We start from the raw sequence: 15,960 nt of genomic DNA, 5'->3' as shown, positions 1-15,960 counted from the left end.
TACTTCCGCATTGCACCGCGCGGGGCGGGGCCAGGCCTCGGACGGGGGCGGGGCCAGGCCTCGGGCGGGGCGGGGCGTCCGAGAGGCCACGCCCACTCGGGCCTTGCTGCCGGGCGCGGGGGGCTGGGAGCCGCCTCCGCGCGCAGCGGTCGTCGCCTGGGCGGGGTCCCCGACCCCAGCGGCAGGTCCCGCCGCCAGGGGTGCCGGGGGTGCCGGGTCATCGGCCGCCCCAGCCCCGCGCGTGGGCTCCCCGGAGCCGCCGGAGGGCCTCGGGGGCGGAGCCTTGCGGGCTGGGTGCGGATACGTGCGCCGCGAGGTGCCAGGAGCACCCCTGTCGCCCCCGCGACCCCCGTCTCCAGGGCGAGGGGACCGGAGGCAGCCAGCGGGCCGCGGCGGCGCCTGGAGAGCTGTCCATGGTGTCGCTCTGGGCGGCCGGGCGGTGGAAGGAAGGAAGATCCGCGCCTGTTGGAACTTGCGGGGCTCAGGGGCGGTGGGGAGCGATGTCACAGCCCGGACAGCCCTGAGGCCCGGGCGGCTGTCATTGTCCCTGAGTGGCCAGCAGCCGCTTCTGGCTGTGGAGCCCAGTACCTAGAGGCAACCCATCCTTTCACCGCGCCCCCATTTCTCAGCAAGCCATGCTCCCGGGCTAATGGGATGTCACACCTAAGGGCTTTACACGGCTTCCACTTCGTAGATCTAAATATGGAAATGAAGCCAAAGCCAGCAACCCCGAAAGGGAATGGAGAACCTCAAAACCCCAGCACACCGGGGAGCGGTCTCCCTGCCGTTGCTTTTGCTCCTTCCCCTTCGTGCTTTCATTGTAGCAGCACCAGCAGAATTTAAATTCCGCGTAGCACACAGAATCGTTTCCCCTCCGGGCCTTGTCACGTGGCTCCATTTATCGTTTTTTCACCCATTTTAGAGAAGCTGGGCCCACCCTGGTTGCAGGACACTGAGTGGCTATAACTCTCAGAAAAGAGGCCACTTCTTTCCTAGGCGACCTGCAGACACACACGTGGCTTTCAGCCCGAGGAGGAAGGGCTTGCTCTCATGTGGTGCTGTCTGTGTGAGGACAGGGGAAGCCTCTCTCCTGCTGTGGCCTCCGCCATTTATCAGAAGCACCTGGTAACTTCCCCCTGAGATTGTTGGTGCCTCTGATTCTAACAGCCCCTCTGTTCAAAGGGCAGGACAGGAGCGGCTACTCTCAAGGCTACATTCTTGCATCCCCTCCTCCCCTCCATCCCCTCCTCCCGCTCAGGGACAATTTTCACAGCTCGGGTAATCACACCAAGGAGTCTCCCTCCTCCTCCTCAAACAAGCCTCTTTGAACTCTTCATAACTGTCACTCTAAGCACATCTTACAGGTTTGGGCAGACACTGATAAGACACCTCCCTCCGACATCTGCCCGACTATCTCACCCCAAGTCCCCCTCCCTTCCTTGTCGCCTAGCAACAGCAGCCATCGCCCTTTAAAAGAGCAGGCCAGTGTTTATTCCCCGCCCTGGGATCAATTAGCGATGCACCAGCCCTTTCCCTTCGGGGAAAGTAAAACAAACTCTCTCTGCATCTCTCTCCTCTCTCAGCTGTGCATTCTTTCACAGCCCCTCTCACCGGCCAAAACCCTAACACTATTTCCTTAGAAAAACGATTTGCTCTTTGTAGTGGTTACTGACAGCGGCCTCATTTACACTCAGATTAAGATCATCTACTGGTCCCTGAGTGCGGTTCTCGCTTCCCAGGAGAACCCTTTTCAATTGGAGATTGCATTTGCCAGAGAAAACTACAGGAGAGTGGGTGAGAATGGAATTTTCCTATTTGCTCACATTAAGTGTGTGTGTGTGTGTGTGTGTGTGTGTGGTGAAGCAGGGCTCTTGTTCCTAGAATGGACAGTAGAGGGTCCCAGCTTTTCCAGATCCTTTCAAAACTGATCAGTTTAGTCATGAAATAAGCACATGCCCAAGGTTTGAAAACACAAGGGCCACTTTTACTAGTGACTTGTACAAACGGTTACTTCTTCTCTTTTCTTGTCCCCCGTGCCTGTTTATACTTCCTTGTTCATCATAACACTTGAAAACAGCGGGACAAATGTTCCCCATCTGAAGGATGTCTTTGGGGTGGGCTGACAAGATGCAGTTTATGGGCACACCCACACTTCTGGGCGAGGCTCCGAGGGAGGGCCTGCGGAGATGGGCTGCTACTTCCTCCAGCTTGAAGCAGCTACAGCAGGTGGTACAGATACCAGCTTCCACAGCTGCAAGGGATTGAAAGCAAACACCTGATTTACAGATGTTGAGTTTTGACCAAATTATTTCTCCTCTGGGCAAATCCTATCAGGTTGAAACATGAAATTGCCATTTCTATAAGTCAAAAATAGCCCAATCTAATAGTATGTCCCCAGTAAACTACAGCCAGGATAATTTAGAAATTACTAATGATTATCCCAAACAATGACAACAACAACTATGTCATAAGACTGCATTTTGGCAGGTTTGCTTTTACCTTTTCCGAACAGCCTCCGTTTTCCTATCGAGAATGCTGGAGAGTGTTGGGCAAATTGGAGAATATTAACAGTCTGATCGATCCTATGACCTTTGCCAGCTTTTTCCGGGTGACACAGGCGAGAGCTAACTTTTATCTGGGCTCTGCAGAGACCCGACAGCACATAGAAGGGAGGCTCCTTGTTAGAGCTGCAGGATGTGCGCCCTTCACCTGGAGCAGGAGCCTCTGGAATTTTGACATCTAAGGTTAAATGCATAAGGCAGTGGTTCTCAACCTTCCTAATGCCGAGACCCTTTAATACAGTTCCTCATGTTGTGGTGACCCCCAATTTCATTGTTACAAATTGAACATCATTAAAGCATCGTGATTAATCACAAAAACAATATGTAATTATATATGTGTTTTCCGATGGTCTTAGGCGACCCCTGTGAAAGGGGTTGTTCGACCCCCAAAGGGGGGTTTGCGACCCCACAGGTTGAGAACCACTGGCATAAGGGAAGCTTTTGTGGTCAAAGTGTTTCTGTAAAGTAGTTTAAAATAGCTTCTATAGGATGTCAAATCCTGTATAGGTTACCATGTGCTTTGAATCATCAAGTAGAGGGTATAAGGTCTATTTTCCAACAGATCTTTTTAACTGGACCAGAGTTCCTCTGAGAAAGGCTGTGCTAGTCATTGTGGTGCTGGATGATTCTATTTAAAATATCTATATCTATATCTATATCTATCTATCTATATATATATATATATATATACATATATATATGTGTGTGTGTGTGTGTGTATATATATATATAATTGACTTTGGAGAGAGGAAGGGAGAGGGAGAGATAGAAACATCAATGATGAGAATCATTGATCAGCTGCCTCGTGCACATCCCACACTGGAGATCGAGCCCGCAACCCGGGCATGTGCCCTGACCGGGGATCGAACCCTGACCTCCTGGTTCATAGGTGGACGCTCAGCCACTGAGCCCCGCCGGCCCGGCTGGACAATTCTAACCTGCACGCCTCTGCTGGCGTTGGGGGAGCCAGGACAGACTGCCGGGACCGGAGGTGTGCGCAGGCCAAGCGCTGCACATCAGGACCAACGCTGCGTCACAATCTTTAGCCGCCCCCTTGGTGGGCACCCAGCGTCCACAGACAAGGTCAGCTCTGGCGGACAACCTCCGCAGGGTTCTGGATGACAGCCTATTGGAGCCGGGTGCCTCTCCTCGCTCACACATTAGGTCGTTGCTCTCACTGCAGGTAGAAATTACTTCGTTCTCACTCTCCTTTACTTCAATGGAGACCAGATGGCAATGTCCCGGGGCCATGGGAAGAGTTCTTGTAACCGAGAGCCACTACCATGTAGCAACCTACATTCCTAGCTGGCAGTTTGCAGCTCTCCAACTCTGACCATTCTTATTTGGGAGGCTTCATGATTTCCAGGGAAATTGGCGTTTTAAAAACGGATTCTAGAGAGAGGGAGAGAAACAGCGATGGTTGCCCCCTCCTGCATGCACCCTGACGGGGAATTGAACCCGCCGCCTTTTGGTGGACGGGAACGACACTGAGCCACACTGGCCAGGGCGAAAGCAGCACCTAGAATTGGGCATTTGTCAAAACTCCTTGAACTTTAGGTAACTTAAACGTCACTGTTTATAAATTATACTTCAGTAACCCGGCTTTTGAAGATCGGAAAGTTCTACAGTTAGTGTATCCTCATGAGGAAGGCACTTGCCTTAGAGCGTGTGCCTTTTGGGCCAGTTCTGGGGACTGGTTATCGCTGCGGGCAGCTGTGCACTGGAGCCTGGGCGTGGCGAGCAGTCGCTTTCCTGCTCAGGAAGCCGGTGGCGGACATGCCGCTCACATCTCCTGCAGGAGGCCTGGGTCCCGGCTGCTCTTCTCCCCGTGACTGCGGGATGCCGAGGGCGTGCTCTGGGGACGGGGCTCCGTCAGCCTCCCTGAAACTTCCTTAGACCTGCAGCACGCCTGAGACCTTCCGATTCCTTCCCTCAGGTCACCCTCACCCACGCCTCAGGCTGGTCCGGCCTCCGCCAGCTCCCTCTCCTTTTTCCAAATCGCAGTTTCTACCTAAAGCCCTTGTACACCTCATGCCACCCCGGCAACGGCTCCCCAGATGGGACGAGCACACTGGGGTCTGGGTTCTCCCAGGACACCGCCCGGGACGCTCAGCTGGCGGCACTGGCCACACAGCCCTCAGCAGAGCCGCAGTACCATCACTCGTACAACAGCTGTCCGTCTGACCGTGGCTCACGCCGTCACAGGAAACTACTTTCTTTTCAAAAGCCTTCGTTACCCATTTAAGTTAACCCAGAAGACTGCTCCAAAAGGAAGAACTGAAGAGGAAACCCGGGCTTTGTTAAAAGGTCACGCTCTGAACCTGCCTGACGGGTCCCTGCCTAAGAAAGGATGTGCCGGCTACTTCAAAAGAGACAGGAGCTGAGCTGGGAGAGCCACGCGTGCCAGGCGCGAGCCGCTCCCACCAGGGCCCTAGCGGGGTTCAATCCAGTGCTGATGCCAGGAGAGCGGCCGCGGGTTCCCATGGATCGCGTTCCCGGGTTCCCAGCAAGGGCGCCTGGAGCGGCCCGAGGGACGTCCTCAGGCTATGGGGTGGGAGACACACATAAGGCACAATGACATGTCTGTCAGCTACATACATCCTTCTGCATCTTATTCCACTGACGTTGAAAACACCTGTTCTCGTAACTCTTTTCAGTACTCCACTAAGGCATAGCAGAATGTTCGTCCAGAACGAACATGTAGGTGTAAGCCATGTTCCTGCAAGAAATACAAACTTCACCGAGCAATCAGCAGGTGGCACTGTTCTACATCTGAGTATGAGTTGACCTGAGCACACATGCTAACAGCCTCACTACAGCACCTCACCTGAAATGCTCTAATTGAAATTAGTCCCCAGCAAATACAACAAAGGACATAAGTGAAAATTAATTTAATGCTTGGCTAAAGCGTAATTACAGATATCATTATCAAACAATAGTCCTTAATTTCTAAAAAGTTCCTCTTTTGAAAATCACAGAATCAGAAAGCATAAACTTTAAAACAAGTCCCCTGGGTATTTACACCGCGTATAAACATTATAGAAGACCATGGATATTCAGTTGCCTGGGTGTGTGGCGAGTCAGCAAGGCGTATATTTATTGCATATATAACTCACATATGTGGGATTTAAAAGGACAGACACCAAATTCAAATGCATGTACCTGTAAGCTGGTCAGGGAATAAAATCATGAATGAGCCAGGATAGACAGCCCAAAACCATGCAGTTAGGTTGTGGGTCTATTATTTTTAAAAATTAAACTTCCACATTCTTTTGAAAACCCTATGTTGCATGTTGAGTTCCATGAAGCCCAAGTTCGACAAAGTGCTGATGTGGAGGAAGCTCACCGTCGCCCAGTGGTCAAGCCCACACCGACCTCAACGGAGGCAGCACAGCCAGCCCCGCGCTGCTCCCCCACGGGGAGGACGCTGAGCCACTCGCCAGCCCTTGGCTGCAGCAGTGATTTCCCAAGACAATTTGCTGACTAATTTCCTGCTGTTAAAGGCTTACTCTGTAGAAAACCACAAATTTCCAGTGTGAAAGTAACTCCATGGTGGTATAAATATATATATGCATTAATTACACAATTTACACCGCACACATTGTTTACAGAGAACAATTAACTAAGAGGGTTAATTGGAATAACCATATAAAATACTTCTGTAAACAAAGTATGACAGGCAATAAGGGAAGCATTCATAAAACTTCCTTGAAATAATCGGAACTCCTTTCATTCTGAAGAAATCGCATTGAAGGACACAGCATTGGATATTAATAATGTTCTTTGTATTAAAACAAGAATCACTATTTTACAGTGTAAGAAACTTTACATATGTACAGAATCTATACATGAGGAATGGTGCTGAAGCCAGCGGGCTGTTCGGTCTCAGGTCGCCTTTCCTTCCACCAAGGACTTGAATTCCTTCACATTGTGTTCGCCTGCGACAGCCACGGCGTGATCCAGCGCGTGGACACTCGCAAGGAGCTTGATTATCTGTTTTATGTTTTCCCTAAAAGAGAAAAAAAATGTAGTAGCATCCCATTAATTAGTACAAAAGCCCTAAAGGAAAAATTTGTTAACTTTATGACCTTTTTTTAGGTTTTACAATCAGTTTTTCCAAGCATACATTTTTAAAAGAAACAAGCACACTACAGCATATTTAAATTACCCATTTTCAAAAACAAAAACACCCTATAATTTCCTTTAGATCAGGGGTTTTCATTACTACCCAGAATGAAAAAGAAGCAATCTATTTCCCAACTGCCCAGGGCCCTGCCCCCGTTCCTCCCCACACCAGCGCGCTCTCAGAACACCCCGGACTCGGGCCATTTGTCCACTCATCACGGCCCATCGAGACCCGGCACGATCCCCAGGCTCCGGAACCCACTGGTTCCTTAGCAACCTGGCTGGGAGCCATTCTGCCTTCTCGTGAAGCATCTCAGTTTAGCAAACGCAAAAACACCCAGTGATGGCGAACAGTCCCCGGCCCCGCCCAGAGCTGACTCAGCAGGTGGGTGGGCCTGAGATCCTGCATTTCTAACTCAGCTCCCAAGTGACGCTGGAGCTGCTGGTCTGGGAACTGCACTCTGAGATGGACTCTTTAACACTAGTCTGAACCACTCTGAGTGGGTCACACAATGTGACACTGTTGGTGTCTCTTCTTTACAAAATTGGAGTAAGTACCTTTTAGCAAAGGATTAAAATTTGTGAAACTGCAACTGACGTGGAGCCCATCTAATGTCCACTGTACACAGCAGGTGCAGAAAGCCGTTTTCTGTGCAAAAGTCCACACTGTTGATATTTCACTCCAAACAAAAACAGTGTTAAGAAGTGGACAGAACCCAACCAGCTGGCCCAATGGTTGAGCGTCGACTGATGAACCAGGAGGTCACGGTTCGCTTCCCAGTCAGGGCGCATGCCCGGGTTTTGGGCTTGATCCCCAGTTGGGGGTGTGCAGGAGGCAGCCAATCAGTGATTCTCTCTCATCACTGATGTTTCTATCGTTCTCTCCCTCTCTCTTCCTCTCTGAAAAAAAAAAAAAGTGGATAGAATTCACCTAAGAAAACGTAATATTAGTGCTACTAACCACCAACACACAAAATGAAATTAAGATATAAAGCAAAATTACCTGCCAAGGAATTTTAACATGAAAATCTTTACTACCTACTGTGCCTTAAAAAAAAATTATTTTTATTGATTTTAGAGAGAGGAAGGAAGGAAGGAAAGAAGAGGGAGAGAAACATTGATTGGCTGCCTCCTGCATGCCCCCTAACTGGGGATTGAGCCCAAAACCTGGGACAACACTGAACCAGCTGAGCCACACCTACTTTGCTTTTAATTTTATCATAAAAGATAGCAAAATTTCTCTTTGGAAAATAAGGTTCTTTTACATGGAAGAGCAATGAGGAAAAAAATAGGTTTTGTGATAGGGGTATGATTAATGGTATGATCTAAATATATATTTAAAAAAAGTCTGTCCACAAAAAGAAGTCACGATTTATGTATCCCTTTCTTGCAACCTTTGATAACAATGATGTGTAAGCTGCTCCCCAAAACTCTCGAGGGATGACCTTCAGTCTAATGGTAGGAGCACAGAAGCCTTTTCTTAATGCCTTCATAAAAGATCCTATTGAAAAAGATTAGGTAAAACCACAGAAACAGAAAATAATATATACTTTTGGAATGTTTACCAAGACCAAGTCAATGTACAGTTTAAAGTAAAATATAAGCATGTCTTTACTTAAGCCATTTTCTAATACTAAATCTAACAAGTAAAGACTAGGTCACCATTTCATTAAATAATCACAACTAATTACCTTGCATTTCTTTTTTCCACATCAGAGCATCCGATGCTGTTTCTATAAATTGTATCTGCTAAGTGTACGAGGTATCGACAGAAGTTTTCTAACTGAGAAATAGTTCTTTCTCCTTTCAGATTCATGAACCATTGCTTGGGGAAACAATTGATCACCTATGGAGAAGATGCAAAATAAAAGAGAATACACAGAAGTGTCTACAATCGGAGTCTAGATAATGAACTAGAAGACCTGCTACTGGGCTTTATGTAACTAATAACTTTGAAGGGAAATTCTTTCAATCTACAGTAACTATATCATTTTCCTTAATGTACCTGAATTTTTACTTCAACACATAGGTCAGGTACTCAAAGCGAAAGACAAATCATTTGTCCAATATTTAAGTACATTAGGGACCTAACATTGATAACCAAAGGCTTTATTACTCTCTCCAGGCTTCCAGCAGCCCCCGACCGGGATTCTCCTTTACCAGCAGCTTTTGATTAGAAACAAGTGTAGTATAAACACACCACAGAGAGGTCCCCCGAGGGGCACCCAGCGCAGAGCCTACGGCAGCTGGGGAGGACACGCGGCAGCTCACACCCAGGCGAGGGAGGCCGAGTCCCGCCGGGGAGAGGACAGCGCTCCCCGGAGTCAGGCGCCTGTGTAGACAGGAGGCCCGAGCCCCAGAGAACCAGGGACGCTTGGAGAGAGGATGATCCCAGGGCTGGGGCTGAGCAAGTCCCAGATGGCCCCGAGCATCAGTGCTCCCCCCAGAATGAGAGGACATGGCACAGGTCACAGAAGTCCACTCGGAGGGACGGCCAGGATGACATCTGGGATCACTGTGGCCAATGACACAGAACCTGAATCTCACGGGAGAGTATGCGACAAACCCAAACTGAGGGACATTCTACAGAAGAACTGGTCTATCATCTTAGAAAATGTCACGGTGAGGAAGACCACGAAGAGACGGAGGAACCTTCCAGATTAAAGGAGCTGGGAGAGACTGACAATCAATGCAAGAGGTGGCTGGGGACCTCTCTGGCCCATCCTCACTATCACTGATAATGGCCCAGGTGGAGGGTTTCAGCGTCAGGTGACAGAGGCACACAAGCTGCTCCTGGTGCCGAGGTTACACTGTAGCCACGAAGAACAGCCAGGTTTACAGGCAACAGACAGAGCACCTGAGGGCGGGGCACCTCGGACAGACTGGCATTGTCCGGGAAAATCTACATTCGCAAATCTGCTTTAATTTTGTGATTGTTTCAAAAATATTTTTTAAAAGATCAAATTAGGGAACTCCCATATAAAGTAGGAACAAAACAATATTAAAAAAAATCATTTCTTAAGTTAGAAAATGAACTATTTCTTTAGTAACATTCATAGTAACATTCAAAATAGCATTCATTCAACTGTTAAAAAATTACCCTGAAATTGAAACTTTTATTAATACTGATATTCATAGATGAGCAGATAGAAATACACATATACAACAATACAAATTTTATGCAAAAAATGCTGTGTTAGGTTGTTTGAAACTACCTGGGTCAACCTCACACTAAGTCCAAAAATCAAAGGAGTTTTCGTAAAATCTCAAATTTCTCTTCAAACAAAGAAAACAATTCATGTTAACGTATGTGCCTTGAAAACAATAATATGTGTCATTTAACTCACATTTTGGGCTTTTTTTATGCTGTCATCTCCATATTCTGAATTCTGAAAAGCCATGAGAATATATCTATTTAATAAGCCATCTATTGATAACTCCTGAAGAGTTTTATTGGAGAAAATGCCATACCATTGAAGAAAATTCCCTAAGAGCTAGAAAGAAAAAAAAATAGTGAGGGCAATGTCAAGCAATTAAATTAGGTACAAAATACATTAATTACTAGCAAAATAAAACACCATTAGAATACAGTAAACCCGTCTTGCAACAGCACTAGTAAGCACGTTTAAAGGGCCCAAATACTTCCTAGGACAGTGATGGCGAACCTTTTGAGCTCGGCGTGTCAGCATTTTGAAAAACCCTGACTTAACTCTAGTGCCGTGTTACATGTAGAAATTTTTTGATATTTGCAACCATAGTAAAACAAAGACTTATATTTTTGATATTTATTTTATATATTTAAATGCCATTTAACAAAGAAAAATCAACCAAAAAAATGAGTTTGCGTGTCACCTCTGACACGCGTCATAGGTTTGCCATCACTGTCCTAGAACGAACCATTTCAATTTCAATTTCAATTTTTAATTAATTCAGGCGCCACCCTTTCTGACTGCAACACTTGTGTTTACCAGATCTCGGGAGCCTGGCCTGAGCGAGGTCACCGGACGGCTGCAGCGCCTCCCGCTCAGCCCGTGTGATCTGCAAGCCGTCGTCAAGGCAAGCCCACCGCCCGCCATGTCTGTTTCCCGTATTTCTCACTCAGTGAATAGGAACACTATCCACCAACCGGTGGGGCAGAAGCTGGTATCATTCTCCAGCTCTCCCTCCAGGTAGGTTTGACCCCAGCTCCACCCAGGCCGCCCGTCTCTCTCAGCTCCCTCTGCGCCCCCCTGAGCGGGGCCCCCAGCCTCCCTCCTATCACTCCGGTGAGGTGAGCGGGAGCCTGGCTCAGCTCTCAGCAGGGCTGCCGCAGGGCCCCATGGTGTGGGTGCTGGATCGTCCCGGGATGGTGCACGGCTAGTGCCACTCTAGATGCGAAGGAAAGGAGAGTCCATCCTCCCCCCGGAGGCCGGAGGGCATCGGGACTCATTCTTTCACGGGCCCCACTGAGAAAAGCTGCTGCAGAGCCAGCCTGGCCGGAGCGGATTCCCTCACTCCCCTGGAGACCAGGCCTCACTGTCCGTCAGCAGGAACAGTCACGGGCCTTGAGGATCCAACAGGATCATCTACATGAGGAGTGGCCCAGAGCTTGGCTCACAGTTGAAAACACAGTCAATACTCATTTCCATTTTCATTATTACTATCCTTCCTGCTTTAACCCAATATCTCCAAAATTTTGTTCATGTCACTTCTTGCTATAAAAACCCTTCTATGACCCCCACACACGGTCAATTACTTCCCACAAAGATGAAAAGCAATTTAATAAAGACCAGTCTTTTCGAAACAGTGCTACCACAAATGAACTTCAAACCAGGCCTCACACTCTGTATAAGAAGCAATATGTAAATGTGAAACCTAAAGCTAGGGAACTTCTAGAAGTTCCAGAGAAAAACATGGTGGCCTGGTGTTAGGCAAATACTTCTTGGAACACTGAAAGCACAAACCGTAACAGGAAAAAGCAATAAATTGGACTTTTGTCAAAATTAAGAATTTCTGCACATTTACACAGTGTTAAGAGAATGAAGACAGTCCTGGCTGGTGTGCTCAGTGGTTAGAACATCAGGTTTGATTCCCAGTCAAGGGCATGTACCTGGGTTGCAGTTTAATTCTCCCACCCAGTCTGGGCATGTTTGGGAGGCAACCAATCGATGATTCTCTCTCTCTCTCCTTCTCTTCCCCACTTCCCTTCTACTTTATGTAAAAGCAATGGAAAAATGTCTTAAGGCAGCGGTTCTCAACGTGTGGGTCGCGACCCCTTTGGCGGTCGAACGACCCTTTCACAGGGGTTGCCTAAGACCATCCTGCATATCAGATATTTACATTATGATTCATAACAATAGCAACATTACAGTTATGAAGTAGCAACGGAAATAATTTTATGGTTGGGTCACAACATGAGGAACTGTATTTAAAGGGCCAGAAGGGCCCTGGCTGGTGTGGCTCAATGGGTAGAGCGTTGGCCTGTGGGCTCGATCCCCAGTGGGGGGCGTGCAGGAAACAGCCGATCCATGGTTCTCTCTCATCATTGATGTTCCTATCTCTCTCCCTCTCCCTCCCTCTCTGAAATCAATAAAAATATGTTTAAAAATAAATAAATAAAGGGCCAGAAGGTTGAGAACCACTGTCTTAAGGTGAGGATAATAAAAACAAAAAACCAAACAAAAAAAACACCCATAAAAACAAAAAACCAACAAAATAAAACAACAAAAAAAAGAAAATGAAGACAAGCCAGACTGCAGAAAAAAGAAAAACCCTTTGCAAATTGTTTATTCGATAAAGGACTTACTAGTATACCTAGAATATAGAACTCAAAGCACAATAAGAAAACCCAATTTTAAAAAATGGGCAAAAGATTTGAACAGATACCTCACCAAACTACACACACAGGTGGCGAATACGCACTTGGAAATGCTCAGCACCCCCAGGCATTAGGGAGCTGCCCACGAAAACCGTACGAGATGCCCTGCCCCCAACAGGACCTCAAACACAACCCACCAGACCACCGGCAGCAGCAAGGGCGTAGTGGTGAGAGTGAGGAAGAACGGAGTAACTGGACCACTGACAGTGTTGGTTTGCCTGGGTCACTTACCCAAGTGAAATGAAAACTTATTCCCAGGAAAACCCGTGTGTGAACACTTATGGCATCTTTATTCTAATTAGCACAAATCGGAAACTGTCCAAATACCCCTCAACTGAGGAGTGGATAAAAAAACAAAGAAACTGGTGTATCCACTAAACAATGGGCTACTACTTAGCAATAAGAAGCAATGACCTACTGATAACATAGGACACTGAAAAACCTCAGATCCATGTTAAGTGAATGGAGCCAGACTCAAAAGGCTACTGACTATGTAATTCCATTCATATGACATTCTTGCCAAAACAAACAAACAAAAAACCCCCATCCTATCTAATAATAGAGAAACATGGTAATTAGCCATACCTCCGCTACCCTTCCCATTGGCTAATCAGGGCGATATGCAAATTAACTGTCAACCAAGATGGCGGCCGGCAGCCAGGCAGCTTGAAGCTAACAGGAGGCTTGCTTGCTTCAGTGACAGAGGAAGCCAACGTTCCCCGCCTGCGGCTGCCGGCCTCTGAGCTTGCAGTCTGAAACATTGTTACAAATATAGAAGCTAAACAAAACCCCAGAAACCTGCTTTCAGCTAGCCGGGATCTCAGAGCTGGAGTTGAAACAGTGTTTCGATTATAGAACCCAAACAAACCAGATACCTGCTTTCAGCAGCCAAGGCCTCAGAGCTGGAGCCAAGCCTCAGAGCTAAAGCTGGCCCAGAATAAAAAAAAAAGAAAAAAAGGACAGGTTGGGAGCTTCAGTCACCTGCCAGCCTGAAAACGGCCCTCAGCCACTCACCCAGACTGGCCAGGCACCCCAGTGGGGACCCCCACCCTGAAGGGGGTGTGACCAGATGCAAACAGCCATCAGCCCCTCACCCAGGCTGGCCAGGCACCCCAGTGGGGACCCCCACCCTGATCCAGGACACCCTTCAGGGCAAACCAGCCGGCCCCCACCCGTGCACCAGGCCTCTATCCTATATAGTAAAAGGGTAATATGCCTCCCAGCACCGGGATCAGCGGAGCTGCGAGGCCTCCTGGCACCGGGATCAGCGTGACAGGGGGCAGCGACCAAACCCCCTGATCGCCCTGTGGCTCTGTGTGTGACAGGGTGTGGCGCCCCAACCCCCCCCCACAGGCCCTGCTCTGTGTGTGACGGGGTAGAGCCATAACCTCCCCATTGGCCCTGCCCTGAGTGTGACAGGGTGCGGCGCCCCAATCCCCTGATCCGCCCTGCTCTGTGTGTGACAGGGGGCGGTGCCCCAACTCCCCTATCGGCCCTACTCTGTGCGTGACAGGGGGGAGCTCCTCAACCCCCTGATGGGCCCTGCTCTGTGCGTGACAGGGAGGAGCTCCCCAACCCCCTGATTGACCCTGCTCTGTGCGTGACAGGGGGCAGCGCCCCAACCCCAATTGGCCCTGCTCTGTGAGTGACAGGGGGCAGCGCCCCAACCCCGATTGGCCCTGCTCTGTGAGTGACAGGGGGCAGCGCCCCAACCCCGATTGGCCCTGCTCTGTGCGTGACAGGGGGTGGCGCCGCAACCTCCCCATCGACCCTGCCTTGAGTGTGACAGGGGGCAGTGCCCCAACCCCCCAATCGGCCCTACCCTGAGCGTGACTAGGGGTGGCATCGCAACTTCCCGATCTGCCCTGCTCTGTGCATGACAGGGGGCGGCGCCCCAACTCCCCAATTGGCCTTGCTCTGAGCCCAACCAGGGGCTGCACCTAGGGATTGGGCCTGCCCTCTGCCACCCGGGAGCAGGCCTAAGCCAGCAGGTCGTTATCTCCCGAGAGGTCCCAGACTGCGAGAGGGCACAGGCCAGGCTGAGGGATCCCCCCTCCCCCCCGAGTGCACAAATTTTTGTGCACCGGGCCTCTAGTCTATATATAAAAGCCTAAGCAACCATTTGACTGTTAGCTATGACACGCACTGACCACCGTGGGGCAGACGCTCAACGACGCACAGGCATGGAAACATTGAACAGACTGATGAATCTCAGAGGGAAGGGGAGAGGTTGGGAAGAGATTAACCAAAGATTTTATATGCATACCAGAGGCCCCGTGCATGGATTCGTGCACTGGTGGAGTCCCTCGGCCTGGCCTTTGGGGATCAGGCCGAAACCAGCAGTCTGACATCCCCCGAGGGGTCCCAGATTGCGAGGGCACAGGCCAGGCAGAGGGATCCCACTGGTGCATGAATCCGTGCACCGGGCCTCTAGTAGGACCATAAAAAGGAGTGGCCAGGGTGTAGGGTGGGCTTGATCACAAAGGGGCATGGGGAATTTCGGGGGACGATGGAAGTGTTATATGTCTTGATTTGGATAGTAAGCATATGACTGAATTCATTCATCAAAACCAACAGGACTATACACTAAGGAGTAAGTGTTACTGTGTGTAGACCACAGTTTCCCAGGACTTGGTGCTCCTGCCTCATCCTCCCTCTCTTGAGCCACCCTGATTTCTCAGTTCTTCCAGTGAACCCTCCCCTCTGGTCTAATAACCTGCATGTGGCTTCCTCAGAGTGAAAGGGGTCTCCGTGCATTGGTCACGTGCTGCCCCTGCTGGACCCTCTCCCACACCTGAGATGCCTGGCCCCCCCTGTCGGCTCTGCGGATGACAAACTGCAGGAAGGCTCCACTGCTGCTTACTGGGCGCCTTATTCCCACACTCACAGTGCCGAGCACTACTTTTTGAATAAACTGTGGGTGAGCAAGGCATTCTGCTGACTAGCTTGCATCTTACTTCATTTTCTCCTACGGAAACATTAAACCTGAATAAACTGTTGGAAGAAAATCATCTTGCAAAATGGAGACTTTGTATATATACACAGATCTAAGCCTAAGGAGTTAATCAAATATAAAAATAACTTTCAAGATATAATATATAAAGTCAAGCAAATCTGAAGTCTTTTGGATACCATAGATACATACCTTAACTGAAGACCAAAACTGCCGTTGAAAAAACAAGTAAGGCCCCGAGTTTTTATTTTCTAAGACACTGAAAGAGAAACACACCATGCTCAAGTGTTTTATACAGACAGTACCAAGATTCCTAGAAGAGAGAACGTCTACAAGTAAAATGAGTAAGCAAAGAATTAAGTAGCTTTAATAATTTTAAGAAGCGTTGGGAATGTATTCTGGGCACTGAGGGAGAACAAAGCATCACACGCTTTATTCTAGTTAAGGGACAATGTCCCTCTGAG

The 15,960-nt window shown here is 48.8% G+C and overlaps 1 protein-coding gene across 1 annotated transcript in view; it reads right to left on the bottom strand.

The window, feature by feature from the left end:
* Positions 1-5,437: 5,437 nt before the first annotated feature.
* PAXBP1 (PAX3 and PAX7 binding protein 1) overlaps positions 5,438-15,960 on the bottom strand; it is a 34,375-nt gene continuing 23,852 nt past the window's right edge. The window contains exons 15-18 of the mRNA XM_006107253.1: positions 15,689-15,755; positions 10,034-10,180; positions 8,378-8,532; positions 5,438-6,570 (exon numbers count right to left, since the gene is read on the bottom strand). Of these exons, the coding sequence (XP_006107315.1) occupies positions 6,447-6,570; positions 8,378-8,532; positions 10,034-10,180; positions 15,689-15,755 (493 nt within the window). The 3' untranslated portion in view covers positions 5,438-6,446. The remainder of the gene's footprint in view (positions 6,571-8,377; positions 8,533-10,033; positions 10,181-15,688; positions 15,756-15,960) is intronic.

Source organism: Myotis lucifugus, unplaced genomic scaffold (assembly GCF_000147115.1).
Source record: "Myotis lucifugus unplaced genomic scaffold, Myoluc2.0 scaffold_1079, whole genome shotgun sequence".
Classification (NCBI taxonomy): Eukaryota; Metazoa; Chordata; class Mammalia; order Chiroptera; family Vespertilionidae; genus Myotis; species Myotis lucifugus.
Note: the sequence above shows the minus strand (reverse complement) of the source record. Positions and strands in the feature narration are given on the sequence as shown.